Below are 26,563 nucleotides of genomic sequence, written 5' to 3' on the forward strand. Positions count from 1 at the left end.
GTGTCTGACAGAAGCGTGTCGTTGCTATGTCCGGCTGGAGGGCAAATGGCTGTGTCTGACAGAAGTGTGTAGTTGCTATGTCCGGCTGGCAGCAACTGGCTGTGTCTGACAGAAGTGTGTAGTTGCTATGTCCGGCTGGAGGGCAAATGGCTGTGTCTGACAGAAGTGTGTAGTTGCTATGTCCGGCCGGCAGCAACTGGCTGTGTCTGACAGAAGTGTGTAGTTGCTATGTCCGGCTGGCAGCAACTGGCTGGTTAAACAGTTTACTTTTCTTGGAGTGGGGCGGGTGAGGGGGCTGGGGCTGTGGCTGTGGCAGGGGTGGGGGGTAGAGGGGGAGGATGGTGAAATGATGCTGAATTAATTTTCTAGAAAACAGCGGTGTTTGCAGCAAATGAAATAGGCGCCACTCGTAACGAAATGTGCGTCCGTGCACGTGGTTTTTTTTTGTGGGTTTTTTGTTTGTTTTGTTTTGTTTTTTGCTTGTTTGTTTGTTTTTCTTAATTTCTTTCTTTTTAACAACGAAATATCACAACTGTCGTTTAGAGTTTTGAAATCACTGAATAACTGTAAACCTTTGACTGAAATGAAACAACGGTTTTGGTTGTTCAACTGAACGCACATTTCACGCTGCTCATGTTGCACGTGCTCGTGAAACAGCCTTTAGTTTTATGTATTCAGTGAGAGAGACTTGTGGTGGTAGACCATGATTATGAAACCTGCGTAATCTTAATCATCTCTCGCTTTTTTTTTTTCTTTTCTTTTTTTCTTCTTCTTTTTTTTTTTTTTTTTTTTTTTGTTGTTGTTGCTTTTTTTTTGTGGAGGGGGTCGTCTTTTTTGTTTGTTTGTTTGTTTGTTTAATTTTTTTTTTCTTGTTGTTTTTTCTGAACATTTAATGAAAAATAATTGCTTCTGTGAAGTGTTTTTTATCTGGTTTTTGTGTGAAGTCTTCAGTCCTTGATAAGAACTTTGTGAAAACAACAACCAAAACTGACGAATGATGTGACAGTCTTCTAGAGAGTCGTAAGTGCGTGTGTGTGTGTGTATGTGTGTGTGTGTGTGTGTGTGTGTGTGTGTGTGTGTGTGTGTGTGTGTTTGTCTGTCTGTCTGTCTGTCTGTCTCTATGTATGTATGTTTGTCTGTGTCTATGTCTGTGTCTGTGTCTCTGTGTATTGTACGTCTCTGTGCGCGCGTGTGTGCGTGCGTGTGTGTGTGTGTGTGTGCGCGCGCGTGTGTATTTATGTCTGTCTGTATGTATGTTTGTTTGTCTCTGTCTCTGTGTATTGTACGTCTCTGTGCGTGTGTGTGTGTGTGTGTGTGTGTGTGTGTGTGTATTAATTTTTTTTTATTGTATTTAATCATTCATTGAAAACTGCATCTATTTATTCATTTATGTCAGAGCTTTTTTTATGCATATATACCTACTTATTTATGTATTTCATTTATCTTGATTTGTATTCATTGTTTTATTCATGTGAGTATTCGTTCATTCACACCAAGTCAAATCATATTTGTACATTCATTCATCCATTCGTCCATTCATCTGTTCATTCGTTCACTTATTTATTTGTTTGTTTTTTCTTTTTCAAAATGTATCTGTTTGTTTGTTTATTCTTCTGTCTATATTCCAATCTGTCTATGTATCTATACATGTATTTCTTTTTTTTCTTCTTTTTTTTTTTTTTTTTTTTTTTTTAGTTATTTATTCATGTATTTATTTATTTATTTATTCATTTATTTATCTATTTCTTTATCTGTTTGTTCATTCATTTGTTTGTTTGTGTGTTCCTCTTCCCCCCCCCCCCACCCCCCCACCCCCACCCCCACCCCCTCCCCTCAACACACACACACACACACACACACACACACACACACACACACACACACACCCGGGTCTTTGCCAACAGACTGCAAGGGCAAGCTGTGCTTCAACGGCGGCGAGATCGACCCGGCCACGTGTGAATGTCGGTGTCAGCCTGGAAAGACGGGGACGCAATGCGAAAAGGGTGAGGCTTTCCCTTTCTTTTTGTCGCGTTAGTCTCCCTTTGTCCATCTTTTTTTTTTCTGTTTTTTTCCCCCCCCCACGTGGTTTGTTTTGGAGCTCCATGTGTGTGTGTGTGTGTGTGTGTGTGTGTGTGTGTGTGTGTGTGTGTGACGGTCATCTGGTTTTGTTGTTTGGTTGTCTCTTCTTTCTGTCTTTTTCTTTTTATCATTTGGTTGTCAGTGTGTTTTACAGATAAGTATCCTGCACTTGCCTATCTTATCCTATGATGTCCCGTCGTAACCTATCCTATTCAATCCATCCTGTCCAGACCTACCCTGATCCTAGTCCTCCTCTTCCGGTTTCTACTCTTTTTTTTTAATATCCCTTCCTGTCCTGTCCCTTCAGCCTTTTTTTTTTCTTGTCCTGTCCTATCCATTCCGATCCAGTCCTAACGCACCCAGTCCCTTCTTATCCTATCCTATCAAACCCCATTCCGTTCTGACCCATCCCTTTCCTGCCACACCCTATCCCATCTCATCTTGTCCTATTCCGTTCTATTCTATCCCACACCGTCTTATTCCTAATCCATCCCATCATATGCTATCCAATGTTATCCCATCCTATCCCATCCCATCCTACCCCTTCTCACCCCATCCTGTCCCAATCCCATATCATCCTATCCCATCCCATTATATCCATCCCACCCCGTTCTATCCATCCCACCCCATCCTATCCCATCTCATCATATACTATCCAATCTTATCCAATCTTATACCATGCTATCCCATCCTATCCCATCTCATCATATACTATCCAATCTTATCCTATGTTATCCCACACTATCCCATCCCATGTCACCCCAACCTATCCCATCTCATCATATATTATCCAGTCTTATATCCCATGTTATCCCATGCAAGCTCATCCTATCCCATCCCACCATATCCATCCCACACCATCCTATGCCATCTCATCATATGCTGTCCAATCTTACCCCATGCTATCCCATCTCATATACTATCCAATCTTACCCCATGCTATCCCATGCTATCCCATATCATCATATACTATCAAATCTTATCCCATGTTATCCAGTGCTATCCCATCCTATCCCATCCCATCTCATCCTATCCCATCCCGTCATACCCATCCCACCCCAAGCCATCCCACCCTATCCATTCCACCCCATCTTATCATATCCCATCTCATCACATACTATCCAATCTTATCCCATCCTGTCCCATATCATCCTATCCCATCTCACCCAATCCTGTCCAATCCCATCTCATCCTATCCCATCCCATTAAATCAATCCCACCCCATCCTATCCATCCCATCATATACTATCCGATCTTATCCATGTTATCCCATGCGACCCCATCCTATCCCATCTCATCATATACTATCCAAGCTTATCCCATGCTATCCCATCCTATCCCATCTCATCATATACTATCCAATCTTAACCCATGCTATCCCATATCATCATATACTATCCAATCTTATCCCATATTATCCAATGCTATCCCATCACATCACATCCCATCTCATCCTATCCCAACCCATCATATCCACCCCTCCCCGTCATATCAATCCCATCCCAAACCATCCCACTGTATCCATTCCACCCCATCCTACCATATCCCATCTCATCATATACTATCCAATCTTATCCCATCTCACCCAATCCTGTTCCATCCCATCTCATCCTATCCCATCCCATCATATTCATCCCTTCCCGTTCTATCCATCCCACCCTTTCTGTCCCGTCTCATTATACACTATCCAATCTTATCCCATGCTATCCTATCCCACCCAATCCTATCCCATCTCATCATATACTATCCAATCATATCCCATGTTATCCCCTGCTATCCAATCCTATTCCATCTCATCATATACTATCCAATCTTATCCCACGCTATCCCATCCCATCCTATCCATTCTACCCAATCATATTCATCCCACCCCATCATATCCATCCCATCCGAAACCATCCCACCCTATCCATTACACCCCATCTTATCATATACCATCTCATCACATACTATCCAATCTTATCCCATCCTGTCCCATGCCATCCTATCCCACCTCACCCCATCCTAAACCATCCCACCCTATCCATTCCACCCCATCGTAAACCATACCATCCTATCCCATACTGTCCCATCCCACCCCATCCTATCCCATCTCATCATATACTATCCAATCGTATCCCATGTTATCCCATGCTATTCCATCCCATCCTATCCCATCATATACTATCCAATCTTATCCCATGCTATCCCATCCCACCCTATCCTAACCCATCTCATCATACACTATCCAATCTTATCCTATGTTATTCCATCCTATCAATCCCACCCCATCCCATCCCATCATATCCATTCCAAACAATCCCACCCTATCCATTCCACCCCATCATATCATATCCCATCTCATCATATACTATCCAATCTTATCCCATCCTATCCCATCCCACCTCATCCCATCCTTTCCAGTCCATTCCTTTCCGACCTATCCTATCCTATCTCAATCACCCTCTTCTTGTTTTCTTTTCTTTTCCTCTCGTATATCCTGTCACATCCCAGTCTATCCTATTCCTTCAACCCTTTTTCTTGTCTTATTCTATCCTATCATATTTACTTGTTCTGTCTTTTTCTGTCCTATCCTATCCTATTCACCTTTTCTCTTGTCCTTTCCTGTCCAATCCTATCAACCTTTCTTCTTGTCCTTTCCTATCCTGTCATGTCCTATCCTATCCTATCAACCTCTTGTTTTCCTTTTCTGTTTCTTCCCATAAACCTTTTTTCTTGTCCTATCCTATGCTATCCTATCCTAACCAATCAATTTTTTCTTGTCCTTTCCTATTTTATCCTACAAACCTTTCTTCTTGTCATGTCCTGTCTGGTCCTATCCTATCCACCTTTTTTCTAGTTCTGTCCTATCCTATTCTATCCTATCCTATCCTATTAACCTTTTTCTTGTCCTGTCCTGTCTTATCCTATCCTATCAACCTTTTTTCTTGTCCTTTCCTATTTTATCCTAAAAATCTTTTTTCTTGTCCTATCCAATCCTATCCTATCCTATCCTATCCACCTTTTTCTTGTTCTGTCCTATCCTGTTCTATCCTACTAACCTTTTTTCTTGTCCTGTCCTATCTTATCCTATCCTATCAACCTTTTTTTTCTTGTCCTTTCTTATTTTATCTTAAAAATTAACCTTTTTTCTTGTCCTGTCCTATCCTATCCTATCAACCTTTTTTTTCTTCTTTTTCTTTTTTTGTCCTTTCCTATTTTATCCTACAATTTCTTGTCCTATCCTATCCTATCAACCTTTTTTCTTGTCCTTTCCTATTTCATCCTATAAGCCTTTTTTCTTGTCCTGTCCTATCCTATCCTATCAACTGTTTCTTGTCCTGTCCTATTTCATCCTATAAACGTTTTTTCCCTATCCTATCCTATCCTATCAACCTTTTTTCTTGTCCTTTCCTATTAAATTTTCATCTTATAAACTTTTTTTTCTTGTCCTGTCCTATCCTATCCTATCAACTGTTTCTTGTCCTTTCCTATTTCATCCTATAAACTTTTTTTCTTGTCCTGTCCTATCCTATCCTATCAACTGTTTCTTGTCCTTTCCTATTTCATCATATAAGCGGTTTTTTTTTCCTGTCCTGTCCTTTCCTATCCTGTCCTATCCTATCCTATCAACTGTTTCTTGTCCTTTCCTATTTCATCATAATTATAAGCGTTTTTTTCTTATCCTATCCTGTCCTGTCCTGTCCTATCCTATCATATCAACCTTTTTTTTCTTGTCCTTTCCTATCCTACCCTAGCCTATCCTATCAACCTTTTTTCTTGTCCTGTCCTGTCTTATCCTATCCTGTCCTATCCTATCCTATCAACCTTTTTTTCTTTTCCTTTCCTTTCCTATCCTATCCTATTAACCTTTTTTTTCTTGTCCCATCCTATCCACTTTTTCTTTTCATATCCTAACCTATCCTATCCTATCCTATCCTATCCTATCAACCTTTTTTCTTGTCCTTTCCTATCATATCCTATCCTATAAACCTTTTTTCTTGTCCTAACCTATCCTATCCTATCCTATCCTATCAACCTTTTTTCTTGTCCTGTTCTATCCTATCCTATCGTATCCAGTCATATTTTTTTCTTGTCCTATCCTATCCCTTCCTTTCCTTTCCAATCCTATCAATCTTTTTTCTTGCCCTATCCTATCCCTTCCTTTCCTTTCCAATCCTATCAGTCTTTTTTTCTTGTCCTATCCTATCCTTTCCTTTCCTTTTCGATCCTTTCTTTTCCTTTCCAACCCTATCAGTCTTTTTTCTTGTCCTATCCTATTCTATCCTTTCCTTTTCTTTTCTATCCTTTCCTTTCCTTTCCAATCCTATCAATCTTTTTTCTTGTCCTATCCTATCCTTTCCTTTCTTTTCCTTTCCTTTCATTTCCAATCCTATCAATTTTTTTTCTTGTCCTATCCTACCCTTTCATTTCTTTTCATTTTCTATCCTTTCCTTTCCTTTTCTATCCTTTCCTTTCCAATCTTATCAATCTTTTTTCTTGTCCTATCCTATCCTTTCCTTTTCATTTCTTTTCATTTTCTATCCTTTCCTTTCCTTTTCTATCCTTTCTTTTCCAATCCTGTCAATCTTTTCTCTTGTCCTATCTTATCCTTTCCTTTCCTTTTCTATCCTTTTCTTTCCTTTCCTTTCCTATACTATCCTATCTTTTTTCTTGTCCTGTCCTATCCTATCCTACCCTATCCTACGCTTTCCTATCCTATCCTATCGTATCCTTTCCTATCCTATCTATATTTTTTCTTGTCCTATCCTGTCCTGTCCTGTCCCATCCTATCCTCTTTTTTTTCTTGTCCTGTTCTAGCCTGTCCTAATCCTCCTCTTCTTCCGGTGTTTTTGATAATTTTTGTTTGGTTTGTTTGTTTGCTTTGCTTTTTTACAGCTGAGTTTTCTGACCATCTTCGTGTTGATTTTTTTTTTTTCTTTTTTTCCCCCAGTGGACTGTAAAACTCCTGAGCCGTCCAACTGTGGTCGTCACCCCAAGTCTAACTGCGGCAAGCCGGGCATGTTCATGCATGATCCCACCATGTGTCCCTTCCTGTGTGAAATATGTCCCAGTAAGTGTGTGTGTGTGTGTGTGTGTGTGTGTGTGTGTGTGTGTGTGTGTGTGTGTGTGTCTGAGTGTGTCTGTGTCTGTGTCTGTGCGTGTGTGTGTGTCTGTCTGCCTTCTTATAATTCTTATTCTTTTTTTTTTAATTATAATTATTTTTATTATCATTATTATCATCATCACCATCATTCGTAGTAGTAGTAGTAGTAGTAGCAGCAGTAATAGTATAGTCGTAGTAGTATGATTAAACGGTTGTTGTTATTGTTGTTGTTGTTGTTAGTAGTAGTAGTAGTAGTGCTGTTGTTGTTATCATTGTTGCTGATAAAATGTTATTGTTGTTGTTATTGATCATTCACCAAAGTCGGGTGTGAACGCGTATTGATTTGTGTCTGAACATGATGAACACTATAATGTACTCATCATCATCATCTCCATCATCATCATCATCATCATTATCGTCGTCGTCGTCGTTTTTTTTTTTTTTTTTTTTTTTGTTTGTTTGTTTGTTTGTTTGTTTGTTTTGTTTTGTTTTGTTTTTGTTTTTTTGTTTTGTGTGTGTGGTGTGTGTGTGTGTGTGTGTGTGTGTGTGTGTGTGTGTGTGTGTGTGATTTTTAATTATTGTTGTTGTTGCGGCCGTAATTATCTTTATCATCACCACCATCATTAACATCATCAACAGTATTATAACCATCATCATTGCTGTTGTCACTATCAACATCATTACTATGGTCACGATTATTACCATCATCATCATCATCATCATTATCGTCAGAACCTTGTCGGGGCCTGGAGTGTCAGAACGGCGGCAAGCTGAACTGGAACACTTGCAAGTGCAACTGCACTGATGGCTTCAGGGGCAGAACGTGTGGTGAGACGGACGTTGTTTGTTGGAACATGGATATGTACCTTTAGAAGTCTAAAGAATTAAAATAAGTATAACACACACACACACACACACACACACACACACACACACACACACAGATATATATATATATATATATATATATATATATATATATATATATATATATCGTCACAGACATAACAGGTGACGTAATGCTATTCTGTACGTCATCTTTGTGAACTTGCATGACGTCTTCTACTACTTCAGTCATATGTGTGTGGGTGTGTGTACTGACAGTAATAATAATAATAACAATAATAATAATAATAAATTGATAATAATAATTGCACACCGGCGCAGTGCACTAAAAATTTTTGGATTTCGAGAGGTCCAGGGAAAAAATCAAAATGTCGGAAACGAATATATTCGTGTGCGTGTGTGTGTGTGCGTGAGAGAGAGAGAGAGAGAGAGAGAGAGAGAGAGTGTGTTTAAGCCTTGAGAAATAAGCAACGATGAAACTGGTGATTTTTCCAACAAAACACACTGGACTTCTGACATGGTGCATGGTGAGCGTTTTCAATTTTCCGTGAGACATTCCAAAAGCGATGTGGTTTTATCTATCCCACAGGGAGTCCTCCTAGTTGTGATAAGGAATTTGTAACCACCGTCCGTGATAGGGGGCCTGTGGCTTATTCTCTCTCTCTCTCTCTCTCTCTCTCTCTCTGTCTCTCTCTCTCTCTCTCTCTCTCTCTCTCTCTCTCTCTCACACACACACACACACACAGAGTATTTCACAGAGAGTAACTATTCTGCAGATGATTTTGGGGGAAGTTATTTCTAACGAGCTTCTTTTAGTAGAACTTTCAAAGGCATTAGTTCATAGCCCTATTTCTACATTCCTTTAATGTACTTCATAATCATGTTAATGGTTTTAGTTTGTGGGGGGTGGGGGGGATAATTTTAAAAATAATGTTTGGTATCTTGTGTTCATTTTTTTCCTTTTTGTTATTTATGTATGTGTTCTGTCTGTAAACGTCTAGGGCTTATTTTCAAGATCAGGTGTAAATGCTCATAATAATAATAATAATAATAATGATATTGTATTATGTGCATGGTTTTACATGAAGGGAATTAACTTTTCCTGTTGGTTGCCTAACATTTTGTGTCCCATGCATCATGGGTTGGCCAAGTTTGTGTGAAGGAGGAAGGTGGCGGAATGATTAAGATGTTTATCAGCCAACGCAGTGTCTGTGAGAGCCCAGGTTTGAAGATTGATCTCAACATTCCTCTCAGGTTTGACTACAAAATCCTCGTGGTCATTCAGGTGAGATAATAAACTGAGGTCCCATTCGCATCAACTAATGGTCAGGTAGTCATTAGATCTGTATGTAACCTGTATTCTACAATCTGTTCGGGTCGGTTGCCGATGCTAACCGCCTTCACTCTTTGGACTGATGAGGCGGTGGTAGACACCTTATGAGATCCATAAAAGGACGTCGTCGGGAAATCACGATATCGCTTATCTGCTCACTGTGCTGTGTCATTCCATGCAGTTGGCCTCCAGGATGTGTCTGCCATGTATGCGAGTCTGGTCCGGCAGATCTGCGGAAACTGATAGGTATAGTGAGGGAGCAGATTCAGCGAACCACTGTGGGTGCATTAGCAGTGAGCCCGAAAGGATATCTTGGTCATTCACTGATCTGTCATCCTCAGTTCGTATCGACTAGTCTTCTCTATGGAAATTCGGTGTTACCCGGACGGGGAGAGTGCGCGTGACTTGCGCAATCTCTATTCTTTAACAATATTCTATCGCTGAAGCGTCGACCAGACCTTTATCTCTTATTTCATCAGCAATTCGTACAGGCAGTTGCGAGCGACGAAACGACGTTTGTGTAGCCTGGCTTCGCAGCCGCAAGCTGCACACAGGGACTCAGGCCATAGGGCAGTCTTCGTCCAGAAGCAGCGTACTGACGTTGACGCTGGACAGCCCCTCGGAATGCAGTGCTACTCCTGGCATGAGGAGGGGGAGAAATATGGGCTCTATCGCCACGCCTAATCTTCGTTAGGAGTTCCTCTCCATCATCACCTGGTGTTTCGTGTGTGTTGTGGGGGGCTTGTGGGCCTGTCCGTTCCTGTAGGTCTGCTGGGAATGATGATGGGTGTTCGTTAGATGTGGTGTGGTAGGAAGGAAGGGGGGGGGGGTAAGGTGCGGGTGGCGGGGGGGTGGGTTGGGGTGGTTTGTTTAATGATTTTGTTGGTTATCTGATTCATGTCCGTGCTGTGATACGTAAACAGTTGCGGTACATTTTTGTCAGGCAGCACTTGAGTTAGACGCAGTTCCGAGCTGTGCAGGGAAAGCGCAAGCACTTAAGAATGAAAATCGAAGTATTGCATTATACCTTCTTCTGTTGATGGCCGTGGTAAATGTGTTAACTCTGTACGGCTATTTAACGTTGTTTTTTTTGTTTGTTCTCCTTTTTTTTCCCAACAGTAAACATGCGAGACTTCGTCTCAAGCATGCTGCAAGTCTGCAAAGGGGTTCAAAGACCAATGGTAGGTTGTGTATATTGTCTAGTCGACTAACATAATCACCAGAACAGGCATGTACGTGGTAGAGTGCACACTGGGCCAAAATTGATTTCAGTGCGGAGAGCACTGCCAACAACCCAGCCCCAACTCCGGGGTGTGGAACTGAAGGCGGTGGGGGCAAGTGTCTCCAAAGACAACTTCAGCTAGACGCCATCCCCAGCCATCCCTACAGCAAGCTGAGCAGCATCTGCTTTCTTGGAGGTCATCTCCTGCAAAGTCTAAGTGTCTGGTTGACTAATTGTCTGGGATGGATTTGATTGCGACATTTCACCCTGTGGGCCTACGTGACTGTCAACATCCAAATGGGACCTTTCGGTCTCATTTCTTCAACCCTGCTTTAACCAGACAGCACGAACGACTTCTTTTGGAATTAGCGAACAGTCGCAAACTATAAACTGCCTCCGGTTCAGTCATACGAACTTCTGAACAGGATCTCATGGAGCATGCCAGCTCTAGCGTTTCAAACAGGGTCGTTGGCAACATCTCTGGGGGGACTGAGGTTGCATTGCTTCATGTCCTTTTCCTGGCATAAAGATTCAGGTACAACATACCGGTCAGAGAGACATAACAGTGTGACGGTTGCCCCCATGTAGGACAGCCATCCCTTTTCGGGGAGTTGAGTGGAACTTATTCGATTCCATAACCCAAGGGAACGCAACCGATAACAAGATCCTTAAGGTGAATCTCTAGCGGGGTTTTCATCCAAGGGGTTAGGCAAAGCATCAGCCATAATTAGTTGTGGAGTCTGGAAAATCTCAACTGTTATAACAAGCGCCTCTACGGACAACCGGGACCTCAACTGTGGGCCATGTTGCCTACGCCACGTATGGACCCTGCGTGGCGATCTATATATCATTGCTCTGGGTTAGAAAAAGAAAAGGTATCGTCTTGGTGAAAGCACGAGAAATGAACTACTTGCCGTTTTTTGATGAATCACGGTGAATATTCAATGCAAACATGCTTATTTCACTTTGTGATTAAACGAAACGTTCCTGTTTTCTGCAGCAGGCTGGCATTGAGAAATAGCAACTCATCATATCCACTCAAAAAAGGAGCGTTTGTGCAACAACCCAGCTGTTGGAGCAAAAGGTCTGAACGGCCAATGACAGGATAAATAATAGAAAAGGCTCTTCGCACGTGGGCATCAATTTTTTTTTTTTAATAATTAAAATTAATAATAATAATACCGAAAACTTCTATGAAACAGAGACGAATATTGCAACGAGGTTTGGATGAATTGCACATCTGGTCAAAAAGGCAAGTATCATAAGCCACGTGAGTCCCAAACTCAACAATCAGATAGGATGCGTATGAAACCTTCGTCAACTCTCACGGAAGATTATTGCCATAACATGAGTCCAGATTTAGGGTAAATCGGAAATACCACTTTCGTGGGTGTTGTGTGTGGTGTGTGGTGGTTACAGTGTCTTATGCCCGCCACCACTAAAATGATGAAGCCATCCTGTCTACCACAGAAATCCCCAAGAAGATGAAACTTCTGCCAACATCTTGCCAGACCACAGTAGCATCCGTCCGCTATCCCAGTGGCCAAGCCAAACCTTTTTGGTATCTGCCCATACCAGCAATGGTCTTCAAATGAAGGGCCTTGGCTGAGATGGATGTGTCAATCAGCCATGTACCACTCATGTAAAGTCAGGGACGTTCAGAGTTTAAAGAGTGCACATGTAATTCATAAGTACAAGACGAAAGGGAAACAAAGACTGTCATTAACAATATTTCCTTGGGCTCTCCCAATCCTGTCAAGATACTTGCAGCCGACATAACACCGCCTCACACACACCGTGACGAAAAGGGCAGTTCTAGAACAATGGATTCCGGAAAGAGCGCGGAACCACTGACATGGTGTTTGCTGCAAGGCAGCTGCAAGAGAAATGTCAGGAGCAAAATGCTGATCTGTTCTCCACCTATGTCGACCTCACTAAGGCCTTCGACACCGTGAGTAGAGAGGGACTGTGGAAGATCATGGCCAAGTACGGATGCCCTCGGAAATTTATTTCCTTGGTCAGCCAATTCCATGAAGGCATGCAGGCTCGAGTCCAGGACAATGGTGAAACATCTGCTCCTTTTGCTGTCACAAATGGTGTCAAGCAAGGCTGCGTCCTGGCTCCAACGCTGTTCAGCCTCATGTTCTCTGCAATGCTTACTGATGCCTTCAGAGATGGCGATGTTGGAATCGGCCTAAAGTACCGAACAGATGGCAAGCTGTTTAACCTCAGAAGGCTTCAAGCAAAAACGAAGGTCATGACAGACATCATCAGAGACTTTTTGTTTGCTGATGATTGTGCCCTCAACGCTGGATCTGAAGCTGACATGCAACTCAGCGTCGACAAGTTTGCCACTGCCAGCAGGAACTTCGGCCTTACCATCAGCACGAGGAAAACTGAAGTTCTCCATCAGCCAGCCCCAGGGAAAACCTACGTTGAGCCCAACATCACAGTCAACGGTCAGAGACTCAGTGCGGTGGAGCGGTTCACATACCTTGGCAGCACACTGTCACGAAATGCGACCATCGACGATGAAGTGAACGTCAGGATTGCATGAGCAAGCGCAACTTTTGGTAGACTCAATGCAAATGTCTGGAACAGAAGAGGCATTAGTCTTGAGACCAAGCTAAAGGTCTACAGAGCAGTAGTTCTCCCCACACTACTGTACGCCTGCGAAACTTGGACAGTGTACCAACGACATGCCAAGAAGCTGAACCACTTCCACACAACATGCCTCAGGAAGCTACTGAACATCAAGTGGCAAGACAAGACCCCAGACACAGAGGTGCTCGCAAAAGCCACCCTTCCCAGCATCTTCACCATCCTGATGCAGTCCCAGCTTCGCTGGGCTGGACACGTGGCGCGTATGCCAGACCATCGGCTGCCCAAAAGGCTCTTCTATGGCGAGCTGCAACAAGGGAAGAGATCACACGGAGGTCAGAAGAAGCGCTTCAGAGATACTCTGAAAGTCTCTCTGAAAGCGTTTGATATCAACCCTGACTCCTGGGAGGAATCTGCAGTGGACCGTGACAAATGGCGCGCTGCTGTGCACAAAGGCGCCAGGTTGTGCGAGGCCAACAGGACTGCTGCAGCTGTTGAGAAGAGGCAGGCCAGAAAGTCACGGGCAAACAAGCTCCCTGACAATGATATGCCTGTCTTTGTCTGCCCCAACTGTCAGCGAACATTTCGTGCGCAGATTGGACTATTCAGCCATCTGCGCACTCACAGATAGATTCATGAGCATCCTTCCCCCCACCCCACCACCACCCTCCCCCCATCCCCCATCCCCCATCTGGATGACAACGATGGTCATCATCGATCTCGATGGACACACCACCAATGGTTTTAGTTATTATCTTCATTATTGAATTGTTACTGTTAAAGCTAATTTCATGTTACTTATGCATTTCTTAGTAGTTTTCTACCTTTTCTGTTTTATTCTGACTTCTCTTTCCCCTCTCCCTACCCCTCCCCACCCCACCCCTTTTTTTTCTTTCTTTTTTTTTCGTCTAATATCACTAATAGTGAAAAGACGCTAAACTAAAGAACGAACAGATATATATATGTGTGTGTGTGTGTGTGTGTGTGTGTGTGTGTGTGTGTGTGTGTGTGTGTGTGTGTCTGTATATATATATATATATATATATATATATATATATATATATATATATATGTGTGTGTGTGTGTGTGTGTGTGTGTGTGTGTGTGTGTGTGTGTGTTTTATTTGTTCGTTTGTTTCTATTGTCATTTCCTTCCATACGTAAAAGCCAAGACAGGTATCCCCATGTCAAATAGCATGTTCACGGCTGCTGATGACATTAGGTTGTTCATTGTTATCTCTCTCTGTCTCTGTCTGGATCTATCTGTCTCTCTCTCTATATAGATAGATAGATAGATAGATAGATAGATAGATAGATACTAATTCACATATATATATATATATGTCATTGTTTATCTATCTATCTATCTGTCAGAGAACTGCCCTGCTCAGGATCCAGACTACTGCACGCTACTGCATCTGAAGGATCAGTGTGGACTCAGAATTGCCACGACACAGTGCCCCATCTTCTGCGGTGCCTGTAAAAGTGAGTATTATGATTTGTATTTGTATTTCTTTTTATCACAACAGATTTCTCTGTGTGAAATTCGGGCCGCTCTCCCCAGGGAGAGCGCGTCGCTACACTACAGCACCACCTATTTTTTTATAATATTTTTTCCTGCGTGCAGTTTTATTTGTTTTCCCTATCGAAGTGGATATTTCTACAGAATTTTGCCAGGAACAACCCTTTTGTTGCCGTGGGTTCTTTTATGTGCGCTAAGTGCATGCTGCACACGGGACCTCGGTTTATCGTCTCATCCGAATGACTAGCGTCCAGACTACCACTCAAGGTCTACTTAGTGGAGGGGGAGAAAATATCGGCGGCTGAGCCGTGATTCGAACCAGCGCGCTCAGATTCTCTCGCTTCCTAGGCGGACGCGTTACCTCTAGGCCATCACTCCACTCTGTGTGTGTGTGTGTGTGTGTGTGTGTGTGTGCCTGTCTGTCTCCCTGTCAGTCTGTCTGTCTGTGTGTCTGTGGTGTGTGTGTGTGTGTGTGATGTGCGTGTGTTGTGGAAGAAGGGGGGGGGGGGGTAAGGTGCAGTAGGTGTTGCTGTTTTTGGGGGGTTGGGTTGTGGGGTTTTTTTTTGGTTTTGTTTTTTAATTTTGTTTATTTTTGTTTTTTGGTTTATCTGGTTTCCCATGTCCGTGCTGTGATACGTATTTAACAGTCTATGCGGTCCACATCTTTTCGTCTTTTTTGTTGTGGCAGGCACTTGAGTTTACAGACCTGTTTCAGTTCCGAGCTGTAAGCATTTTTCCCTGTTGGGGAAAGCCGCATTATAAGCACTTCAAAGATATATGGAAAATTCTGACAGTCATATGCATTCATATCTTTTTTTCTTCTTCTGTTTTGAAGGCCGTGCGTAAATGTGTTCTTACTCTGTGACTGGCCTATTTGAACGTCTGTCCTTTCTTTTCTTTTGTTTCTTCCTTTTTTTTTTTTCCTTTTTTTCCCCCAAACAGCCAGGTGCAAACCATGCGAGAACTTCGGTGCCCTCAACACTGACACCTGCAAGTGTACGTGCAAAGGGGGCTTCACTGGAGCCCAATGTGGTAAGGGAGTGTGTGTATGATTGTCTGTCGGGTCCGACTAACTATAATCCACCAGAACAGCAGTGTACAGTGGTAACTGTTGTCCCGACTATCTGGGCCAGAACTTGATTACAGTGGTCGGAGAGTGTCTTGCCCAAGTTAATACCCAGCCCCACACTCTCGGCCATGAGGGCTGTAGGACACTGGTCGGCGGTGGGGGGGCCAGTGGTCCCCAAAGACAAACTCAGCTAGACGCCCCATCCCCACCCCCCATCCCTCAGTCCCCCAAGGCTGCAGCGTTAGCAATCTTGCTTCCACGTTTGACTAAGTCATCGTCCCTCGCTAAAGTCTAAGCTGTCAATGATTTCCCATTGAAGTCAGTGGAGAATTAATCATTAATGATCGATCGTACATTTTTCACTCTGCTGTTGGCCCGACTGTGAGCTTATGTCAGTCAATCTGATAATATGAGCCGAACGAACCAGGCTTAGGCTTCGGGTCTCACCCCCTCCCCTCCCCCCCCTCCCACCCAACCACACTGCCCTCTTAAAACCAAGACCACCACCCTGACCAAACCGACCTTCATTATGGGCATTAGCGAACAGGACCCAGGACCTCTCGCGTGTGAGGCGAGCGTGATAACCACTACACTACCGAACCGGCCGAACCATTGATATTTTTTCTCAAGGCCTGACTAAGCGCGTTGGGTAACGCTGCTGGTCAGGCATCTGCTTGGCAGATGTGGTGTAGCGTATATGGTTTTGTCCGAACGCAGTGACGCCTCCTTGAGCTACTGAAACTGAACTAGCGAACAGGTCGTCAAACTATAAACTCCACTCCTTGGGTTGAACGATGAATCGGATACAGATACTTACTGATACAGCGCCTATCCTCAGTCGGAGACCATGCAAGCTCTAAGCGCTTTACAAACACGGGGTCGTTTGCACAGCAGGCTGCCTAGCTGGGTAGAGCCGACTGACGGTTGCCATTGGGCGCTCATCATGTCCTTTGTTTCCTGTGTCATTCAATCAGATTTCAGGTACACACATACACGGTCAGAGAGACATATAACATTTTACGTGTATGACCGTTTTGTTTAGTCACCCCGCCATGGAGGCAGCCATACTCCGTTTTCGGGGGTGTGCATGCTGGGTATACCTATATGTTCTTGTTTCCATAACCCATGGAACGCTAACACGGATAACAAGATCTTTAATGTGTGTATTTGATCTTCTGCGTGCGTTTTTATACCAAGGGGGTTCAGGCACTAGCATGTCCGCACATAATTATGTTGACCTGGGAGATCTGGAAAATCTCCAACCTTTACACACCAAGCGCCGCTACCGAGATTCGAACCCGGGACCCTCAGATTGAAACTGTCCAATGCTTTAGCCTCTGATCTGTTGCGCCCGTTAACGTATTGATGAGCCCTGCGTGCGAGCATTCATATTCATTGCTCTGGCGTTAAAAAAAAATTGTTGTTAACTCGTCTCCTTTGGTTTTGTGCAAAAACCACGAAGAAAATGAACTAACTTGCACAGTATTTTTGGATGTATCCACGCGTGAATATTCACCAGTGCAACACATTGCTCCTTATTTCAGTGACCTAAATTCTGGGTGCCTATTTAAACGAAACTTTCCGTGCTTTTCTTGCAGCGAGGCTGGCATGTGAGAAATAGCACTGATGCAGCGTTATCCACCCTTCTAAAAAAGATTTGTGCATAAACCACAGCTATAACTAGGCTAAAAGACGGCGTGAAATGGCCCATATCATGTACTCGAGACTAAACTCAATAGTTAACTCAAGCCGTCATCCTTCAGCACGGTCTGGGGGGCATACAAAATTTTTAAAAAAGATTAATTAATTAATTAATTAATTAATAATAATAACCGGAAAGACAAACAGTTCTCTACATGAAACAGACAGACTGAATAAATTGCAGACGAGTTTTTGGGACCTGACACGATGGCTGCACAATCTGCGTCAAAATTAGGCAAAGTATACAATAAACACTCAAAACGTCGAGTCGAAAACCACAAAAAAATAGGATAGTACTGCATCGCTGAAGGTGAAATCGCTTCAGTCAACTCTGCACGAAGATTATACTGCCATTAAAATGAGTCCTAGAATTTAGGGTACTAAAATCGGAAATTACACCTGACTTTGTCGTGTGTTGTGTGTGTGTGTGTGTGTGTGTGTTTGCTGTACGTTATTGCTGCCACTACTGACAACATGATGCATTTTTGCCTCTCTGTTATTTTTTTCATGCAGAAAAGTGCCCCAAGAATGATGAAAACTTCTGCCACATGCTGCCCAAGTCCTACTGTACGACCATCAACCGCGGTCAGGCCCCAATGATGCTGACCAAGTGTCCCAACTTTTGTGATATCTGCCCATAGGCCAGAGAGCACATGGCCTTTGGCAAAATTAAGGGCCTTGGCCTGAGTGCGTTGTGCATCAAACAAAACGCCATGCAAACCGTCATGCTACAAGTCAGGGAAGGCAGTTCAGCAGTCTCTGAAATGCAGTGCACATGAAATATAAACATAAGCATAAACAGAAGAAGAAGAAAAAAAATGTACTCAGTCCTATTAGTACAATTATTTTGCACTTTCAGACCTCCCAGAGTCCTTTCAAATAATATGTCAGCCAGACAAAAGGCACACAAGCACACACACACACACACGTGGAAGAAAGAAGTGTACTAACATACAAAACAGATATGGAATGGCATGCCTTAATTCTGACAGCAGAGGTCATTATTTATATTTTCGTTCTTCATTTTATTTTTTAAGCATTTTTTATTGAGTTAATTGAGTATGAGTTACTATGTCACAGAGGTAATTTTTTATATTTTCTTTCTTCTTTTTTACATAGGTAATTGGGTGTGAGTTACTATGTCATTCATATCTTTCTTTTCTGGTTAAGATGTAACCTTAGAGTTCATGTGAAATTATGTCATCAAGCAAATCAAAGAGGAATAAAGCCTCATTGAAACTACAAGTCTCATTGAAACTACAACCTTCAAACAGCATGACATGATGACATTAATGTTGGTTTCAGCTGTGCTATAAAATCAATCAGCACTGCCTTGTAAACAAATCATGATTCACATTATGTCACATCTGAATGCTATAGATTTCTAAAGTACAAAAATGTTCATTTAAAACTGTACTACTTGTAAAAACAGTACCTCTAGGCTTTTTGAATTGCGGATATACTGACTAATAAAAGCCATGAAACTATTGCCTCACTCAAGTCATGAAATGCCATAGTTTTCAGTCAATGCTCATGCAGTGATATAAACCATGCTATGATCATGCAAAAGCATGGATCATACTTGACCTGCCATCCTGAAACATCTGGACAACAGGGTTTGATCAAAACAGCAGGGAATGTATCCTGAATTTTGCCAGGGACAAACCCCAGTTGCCATGGGTTCCTTTATGTGCACAAAATTTGTGCATGCTGCACACGGGAACCTCACTTTATCATCTCACCTGATTGACTATTTTGTTGAGAGGCTGTACAGGGTCTGCAGCATGACACAAAGTTGAGTGCATGCAGGGAGAAGGAAGGAAACACAGGAGACTCGCTAAACAAGTGAACTCTGCACTCTGAACTTTATAACTAGCAGAAAAGGGTTGTCTTACCAGGCACTGCCTCACAAGTTTCAGTTTCAGTTTCAGTTTCACTTTCTCAAGGAGGCGTCACTGCGTTCGGACAAATCCATACACGCTACACCACATCTGTTGAGCAGATGCCTGACCAGCAGCATAACCCAACGCGCTTAGTCAGGCCTTGAGTGCATGCTTACATATTTGTGTACCTATGAAAGTGGATTTCATTTTACGTAATTTCGCCAGAGGACAACACTCTCGTTGCCATGGGTTCTTTTTCAGTGCGCCAAGTGCGTGCTGCACACAGGACCTCGGTTTATCGTCTCATCCGAAAGACTAGACGCTGAGTTTGATTTTCCAGTCAAACTTAGGAGAAAGGGCGAGAGCGGGATTCGAACCCACACCCTCACGGACTCTCTGTATTGGCAGCTGAGCGTCTTAACCATTCTGCCACCTTCCTCACAAGGCACAGTGCAAGTAACGGAAGGATGCATGCCACACCCTCACAGTGAGAACAGTAGTTTTAAAGCCATGATCCCCCTTTTTTTTCATGTCTAATCCATCATCTGCACAGTCTGACTGTCATTATATCCTGTGCCACTCTTTTCAAGTCCCCAATACACAGCCAGACCTGGATTCCTCTGTCTGTCTGTCGCAGTCTATAAGCGCCAGAAGTCCACAGGGAACTACTGATGTCAGGTGGCTCGGGGAGACACCTGCACTGCTGCTGGATCACTGCAGGGTGTTCAGCAGTGCCTGTTCTGATTTATCATATGCACTTCAAATCAGTTCAGTTCAGTTGCTCAAGGAGGTGTCACTGTGTTCGGACAAGTCCATATTACCCCACACCACATCTGTTAAGCAGATGCCTGACCAGCAGCATAACCAAACATGCTTAGTCAGGCCTTTGGGACAAAAAAAACCCAACAAATAAATGGATACATGATTGAATTTATGAATAAATAATTAAACAAATGAATAAATAAATGAATTACAAAAAAAGCAATCAGATAGATATTGAAATAAAATAATATGCAGAAAAAAAGATTAAAAAAATATATATACAAATATATATTTATAAAGTAAAGAAATAGAAATGAATATTTTTTTAATAGATTTTAAAAAATCAAATAAAATTAATAGATTTAAAAAAATCAAAATAAAATAAAAAAACAATGATAATAAACAAACAAATAAGGAAATTAAATGTAAACAAACATAGGAACATGCACACACACACACACACACACACACACATGCACAACAGATATGCAACAAACATGCACTTTCACAGATAGGAAAGCACAAACAAAAGTGCACAGGCCCAACACTACACATGATGCACGAAACCAACTACTAAGCCCTCTACTGACAATAATCACTTAGTCAGACTGACTGTGTGTGTGTACCCTTCCAGAGTTGAGACCACCACCATGGCCCTCCAATCATATTCCACAAGGAATACACCAACACTGAAGACCTTTGACAGAACTCACCCCAAGCATTTTTTTGTCGTTGTTTGGTTTTTTTTTGGTTTTTTTACTGCAGGTTCATTCACTGAATGAACACACAGCTGCCATATAGTTGTTCCCTAACCACAGAAACTATAAAGCACACTTAAAAATATCACAAATGATGAGAAAGTCTATTGTCACCTTCTCACAACTGCACAATTATGTATTCAAGTCATGAAACTCTATTCCATTCTTATATGTATGAAGGATCAGACAGAATATTGTTGTTCTGGCCAAATAATTGTACTGTTTTATTTGCTGTGTAACTGCAATATGCAACATGAATTTAATGAGTCAAATTTAAACCCTTGGTTGTTGAATGACTGTCTTTTAAAATGATATGATTTGATAATGATCCATCCACGCAGCATATATTTAGTTCACAAACAATAGCAAGCATGCACGCGCACACACACACACACACACACACACACACATGTAAACACACATACACCTCTGGTTGATCCTGTGTCACTGACTTGTTAATGACTAACCTCATGACCAAACACTACATTTTTCAGTCTGATACACGAGTCAAGTTTAACATAATAAATTCATAAATAAATACAATACACTACTGCATGCAGTTCATTTTGTGTACATACATCTGCATATTATCTTAGTAAATGTATGCACATGTTCACACACACACACACACACACACACACACACACACACTATGCACACTTTCACACACACAAACACACACACACATACAAATGATAGAAAACTCCAGTCATATCAAATCAAATCATGTGCACCATATTTTGTACATTGATAAACCTGCACAAAAGTACATGTGTAGCGCAACAAAAATAAAGAAAAAATGTAAAGGAATGATTATGCCAAAGACACTGGACAAGAGAACAACAGTCCAGACAATATATATAAAAGTCTTCATCCCTCTCTCGCATTTCAATAATACCATTCAGCATGATATAACAGCTGTCACAACTCTTATTGCTTTGACATTCTTTATAGTCAAGCTGACTGTACAGCAATACATCAGGCCCGTTCAACTAATTTTTTTTTTTTTTTTTAAGTCAGCTGCATTAAAACACAAAACTGTCAAATCTGATAGGAAAAAAATGCAAAACCACACAGAATATGACATATTATCATAACCATTAAGCACCTGAAGGCAAAAAAGATGACTACCCTAAGCTGTGCTGAAGTTGTCAGCCCTTCCACTTCATTTGTAATTCCAAAATTACAAAAAATCATAAAAAGGAGGGGGAAAAAAAACCTCTACTGCAAAGCCACACAAAACAGTGTTGGTACTGGTAGCAGTACACTCAGCAGCATCAAGAGAATGATACGATGTCTCTTCTATCTTTTCTATTACTCAGCTACTATAAGTCAGGAACATGGCACAATGGTTATGACGTTTGTCAATACAGTGACCATGGAGGTCTGGATTTGATTCCTGCACTCGCCCTTTCTCCGGAGTTTGACTGGAAAATCAAACTGACCGTCCAGTCATTCACATAAACCAAGGTCCCATGTGCAGGACATACTTAGCGCACTAAAGAAGTACCCATGGCAACAAGTGTTGTTCTCTCTCTGGCAAAATTTTGTGAAAGAAATCCACTCAGACAGGTACACAAACATGTATGCACTGATGCACTGAAGGCCGAACCAATGCGTCAAATGTAGTGTAGTGTTTATGTATTTGTTTGAATGCAGTGATGCCTCCTTAAGAAACTGAAACTAGAAATGAGCCATCTATATCACAAGTATTAAACATGGAACCTATAGTTTTGTGGGCATGATTCAACTTATTAGGTAATAAACCAGTCTGTCATCATGAGGGAAGAATTAAATTAGTTCTCTCTCTCTCTCTCTCTCTCTCTCTCTCTCTCTCTCACACACACACACAGTACTGTATTCACTCATGCTCTGTCTGTCTGTCTGTCTGTCTCTCTCACTCTCTCTCTTCAGAACTTTACACTTTCAAAAAAATTATCTCTGGCTGGCTGTCTGTCTATCTGTGACACACACCCACACCCACACATACACATGCATCCACACACACTATTGCACTCTTTTGTAATTTGGAAACCGTGGCTGTTCAATAACTCCTTTTCCAAATTTGAATTCTAAAAACTCTTTCACATGGTTTGGTGCACTGGCCTGGACTCCTACAAAAGGAATTTTTGTCAGAGGGGTGAGAAAATGCTCTGGAAACTCTGTGTCTTGTCTGTGGGTTTTAAACCATGTGTTTTTAGTCATTGTCCCATCCTTGGAGTAAAACGGATGAATGTCCATGTGCATGTGATTATGCTCACTGTACTGCACTCTGAAGAAATCTCCTTCAGCTGCCTTTTCCCACACAAAACCTTCCTCGTCAACAAAACTGTTTTCCAAGGCGTCCTTCAGATGGGACGACTTCTCAATATCCTCTTTATATATTCCAACATCCCCGTCATAATCCCAGGGAATGATATCCCCGTTTCTTGCAGCTCCGAGCAAACTACCACCTTCTAGCCAATACCTTACACCCTCTTGCTGGAGAATACTAAAGACATGTCTAGCAGTTTCACGCAGCGCTTTAAGGCAGCATGGAGGAGTCCATTTACCTTCGTATAGGTATTCCGGCATGTCATTGATGATGGTTCCAAAACATCTGGGAGTAGTTCTTGTGCAGCCATAGTAATCTGTCTTTCCGTCGGGGTGCACCACGGCTTTGATGCCCCACTGTCTGTAAAACACTGACAGTCTTTCCTCCTCCAGCCTCTTGTGCTTCCATTTGTTGTGAGGGGCTGAGAACAAGGCCTTCACCCACACCAACTGATGACTTCGCATGTAGCGCACTTTCCAGTCACGCACTTTTGCTTGAATGTAAAACGTGGTGGGGAAAGGCCTTGCAAATGGTTCGGCAAGGGAGCGGAAGTTTTCTGTGAGCAGCAGAACAGCCTGGTCTCCGACTAACAGGTCACACTGGTCAGCACTCACGTTTGCCTTCCAGAGTGACATCTGCCATCGTTTCACGTCCACCCCCATGGACATACAGTGCAAAGAGTTGGTCCCTACACCAAGCACCACAGCTTTAGTCCTCCCTTTTCCTCCCAACATGTTCATAGCTTTCTGAATGTGTTTCCAGTGTTTAAACTTTGCCCCATCAGGCAGAACCAACACATACTTGGTCTTTATCAAATGGTCTGGTCGACTGCTGGAATAGTTGTGTAGCAAATCTGGTTTTAGGCTGACCACATCCACATTCCATTTCACATCAAGCTGTAGAGGTGGATAAAGATGCGAGTCACCGACAATCAAGACTTTCGTGCCGTTCAGTTCCGAATACAGTTCTCTTATAGTGTCAACAATAGCGTTGTCAAACATTTCAAAATCTCTCAGGATGACTGTTATTCGGTTGGCGACAGACTGAGGAGTGTTGGAGGCAGTGTCACCCAAGTACTGGTTCACACTGGTGATGGGGTTGCTGACGTTGCTGATGTACCTGTGTTGCTGAAAAGCCAGGTAAATCATCACCAGCAAGTTGACCAGCAGGGCACCGTACACCAGCCTCTGTCTCCTCACCGCCATCTGAAATCAAATCTTGATAATGGAAACCACTCAGTCAAATGCTACAATCTCTGTCATACAATCTTCATTTCTATAGATGTGAAGCATATTTAGAGCAGCTGAAATTCCTATAAATATAATCATCAGTTTCACACAATATAAACAAAACAATTGATATTCATATAATAATCAACTATATGCATAAACATAACTCATTTTGCTTTAACCCCTTGACACCTGCCAATAAATATGGTCATCAGTGAAGGGCTGTCCCTTTCAGAGATAAGGCAGGTTAGGATGTCAGTAACTATTGGGGTTTTTTGTTTTTTTGTTTTTTTAGACTGCATTACAGCTGTTCAGCAGAAATTAAATGCACTATTGAAAAATACAAAAATGTGGAAACTGACTTCAAACTCATACCACACTCATGGAAGGTTCAGCAGTCAGGGGGTTAATCAAGAAAAGTACACAGAAGCTGCAAGTCAAAAGATGTATAAACATACATTCAACCTAAGCAAGTTCCACCACACCTCTCAGGTAACTTCTCAAGGCCTGATTCACTGGCATCTGCTCTTTTTTTCTTCTTCTTCTTTATTCTCTCCAACAGCTGTGGCGTAGCATACATGGATCAGTTCACGCACTTTGTCACCTGAAACTCGACCAATGGAACCAGACATTCTATTGTTTCTGGACAGTTGATGACAAGTCCAAAATCTTTGGGACATTCTGCAAGCACTTTAATTGCCAGTGTCTGAATCTCTAAGTTTCAATGTGCAAACGCACATTTGTGTATATGTACACGTGAATATATATACAAATTTATATAATCTAAAAGTAAAAGAAAAATACTTTTATTTCAAAACACATGGAATACTTTTTCAGAGTTGCTCTTTCATCCTTACCATCATGTCTACACAGCTACTCCCACCACCACAAATGGCAGGTGATGCCCTGCTAATTTTGGCTCCATTTAGATGGGATTAATTGATATCCTTAGTGATTTATTGCATCCAAATCAGCAATCACCTTGATGCTTGTGAACAGACATGTCACTTTACCAGACATATTCTCTCTGTGTGTATGCGTGTGTTTGTGTGTGTGTGTGTGTGTGTGTGTGTGTGTGTGTGTGTGTGTGTGAGTGTATGTGTGCATGTGTGTGTGTGTGTGTGTGTGAGTGTATGTTTGCATGTGTGTGTGTGTGTGTGTGTGTGTGTGTGTGTGTGTGCGCGCGCGCGTGCGCTTGGGCCTACAATTTATCACAACAGCACTTTTAAAATGTGTCAGAGTGTGCACATGCATCTACATTTAAAGTATCACCAGATTTACTAAATGCATTGACCGATCAATCCTCAGTTAGGTATATTCTTCATTTTAACACACACACACACACACACACACACACACAAAGGGAGTCAGAATGAATCACTAAACACCACAATCACAAAAATGACCGCGTTCATCACTGATTATATCTATAAAAACAAAATTTAGTTTTGTGAGGTGTCGAAGACACTGTTTAAAATAACCAAATATTTGGCATGGTATTACCTTTTAGTCCCTGTCATTTAGGCCTACCGAGCTCTCAAATACATGTCCGTCTGCTTTAAAGGGGAACCATTCTTGTTGAGAATGATTATTAAAGCTATATGTACAGCTACTATTCACGTTGTATTGCCTAAAGCTGACAGAAGGTTTTCATGCCGTGCATGCTAATCCTTTATTCTGAAACTGTCGACAGAAATAAGCTTTCTTTTGGGAACCAGTGGTATTTTCGTCAGTTTCGTGTTATCAAGAAAGAAGAAAATACATAGTCATAACATGAATATTGTGATTTGCTTTTTTGTGTGTCACATTCTGAAACTGACAACAACAACAAACAAACAAAAAAAAACAATAATAGGTACAATCTATCATAATGAACCACGCGTCATGATATTATGTTCTTAAAGATTTAAACTGTATAGGCCTACTGTACCGTCAGGGCAATTTGAGCATGTTGTGTGGATTCGATTATCATTGTTGCTATTGCTTTTGATGCACTGAGCGTCTTCTTAAAACTTGCCATGTTTACTTCTTCATTGGATTGAAATTATTATAATTGTAAAGCGACTAGATTAAAATTATTTGATTAGGTACTGTTGTTGTATTTGTAGTAGTAGTGGTGGTAGTAGTAGTAGTCCTAGTAGTAGTAGTAAAACAACGTT

General features: G+C 41.9%; 2 protein-coding genes across 5 annotated transcripts in view; one reads left to right on the forward strand and one right to left on the reverse strand.

The window, feature by feature from the left end:
* The window catches only part of LOC143297180 (cysteine-rich venom protein Mr30-like), an 86,884-nt gene extending 67,975 nt beyond the window's left edge, over positions 1 to 18,909 (forward strand). For all 4 annotated transcript variants that reach the window (XM_076609376.1, XM_076609375.1, XM_076609377.1 and 1 more), the window contains 6 exons: positions 1,905 to 2,003; positions 7,013 to 7,132; positions 7,898 to 7,993; positions 14,541 to 14,651; positions 15,631 to 15,720; positions 17,972 to 18,909. In XM_076609376.1, coding sequence (XP_076465491.1) covers positions 1,905 to 2,003; positions 7,013 to 7,132; positions 7,898 to 7,993; positions 14,541 to 14,651; positions 15,631 to 15,720; positions 17,972 to 18,099 — 644 coding nt within the window. In that variant the 3' untranslated portion in view covers positions 18,100 to 18,909. The remainder of the gene's footprint in view (positions 1 to 1,904; positions 2,004 to 7,012; positions 7,133 to 7,897; positions 7,994 to 14,540; positions 14,652 to 15,630; positions 15,721 to 17,971) is intronic.
* Positions 18,910 to 20,986: 2,077 nt separating this feature from the next.
* On the reverse strand, positions 20,987 to 25,974 carry LOC143296992 (ribitol 5-phosphate transferase FKRP-like). The gene is made up of 2 exons (XM_076609098.1): positions 25,908 to 25,974; positions 20,987 to 24,380 (listed from the first exon to the last, which is right to left on the reverse strand). Exon 2 carries the CDS (start codon positions 24,378 to 24,380, stop codon positions 22,869 to 22,871), a length of 1,512 nt encoding a protein of 503 aa, XP_076465213.1. The 5' UTR covers positions 25,908 to 25,974; the 3' UTR covers positions 20,987 to 22,868.
* Positions 25,975 to 26,563: the final 589 nt, after the last annotated feature.

The sequence above is a fragment of the Babylonia areolata genome, chromosome 22 (genome assembly GCF_041734735.1).
Source record: "Babylonia areolata isolate BAREFJ2019XMU chromosome 22, ASM4173473v1, whole genome shotgun sequence".
In the NCBI taxonomy this organism is placed as follows: Eukaryota; Metazoa; Mollusca; class Gastropoda; order Neogastropoda; family Buccinidae; genus Babylonia; species Babylonia areolata.

Excerpts from the sequence above, each read along its gene's own strand:
- LOC143296992 (XM_076609098.1), bottom strand. The coding sequence starts at position 24,380 with ATGGCGGTGAGGAGACAGAGGCTGGTGTACGGTGCCCTGCTGGTCAAC.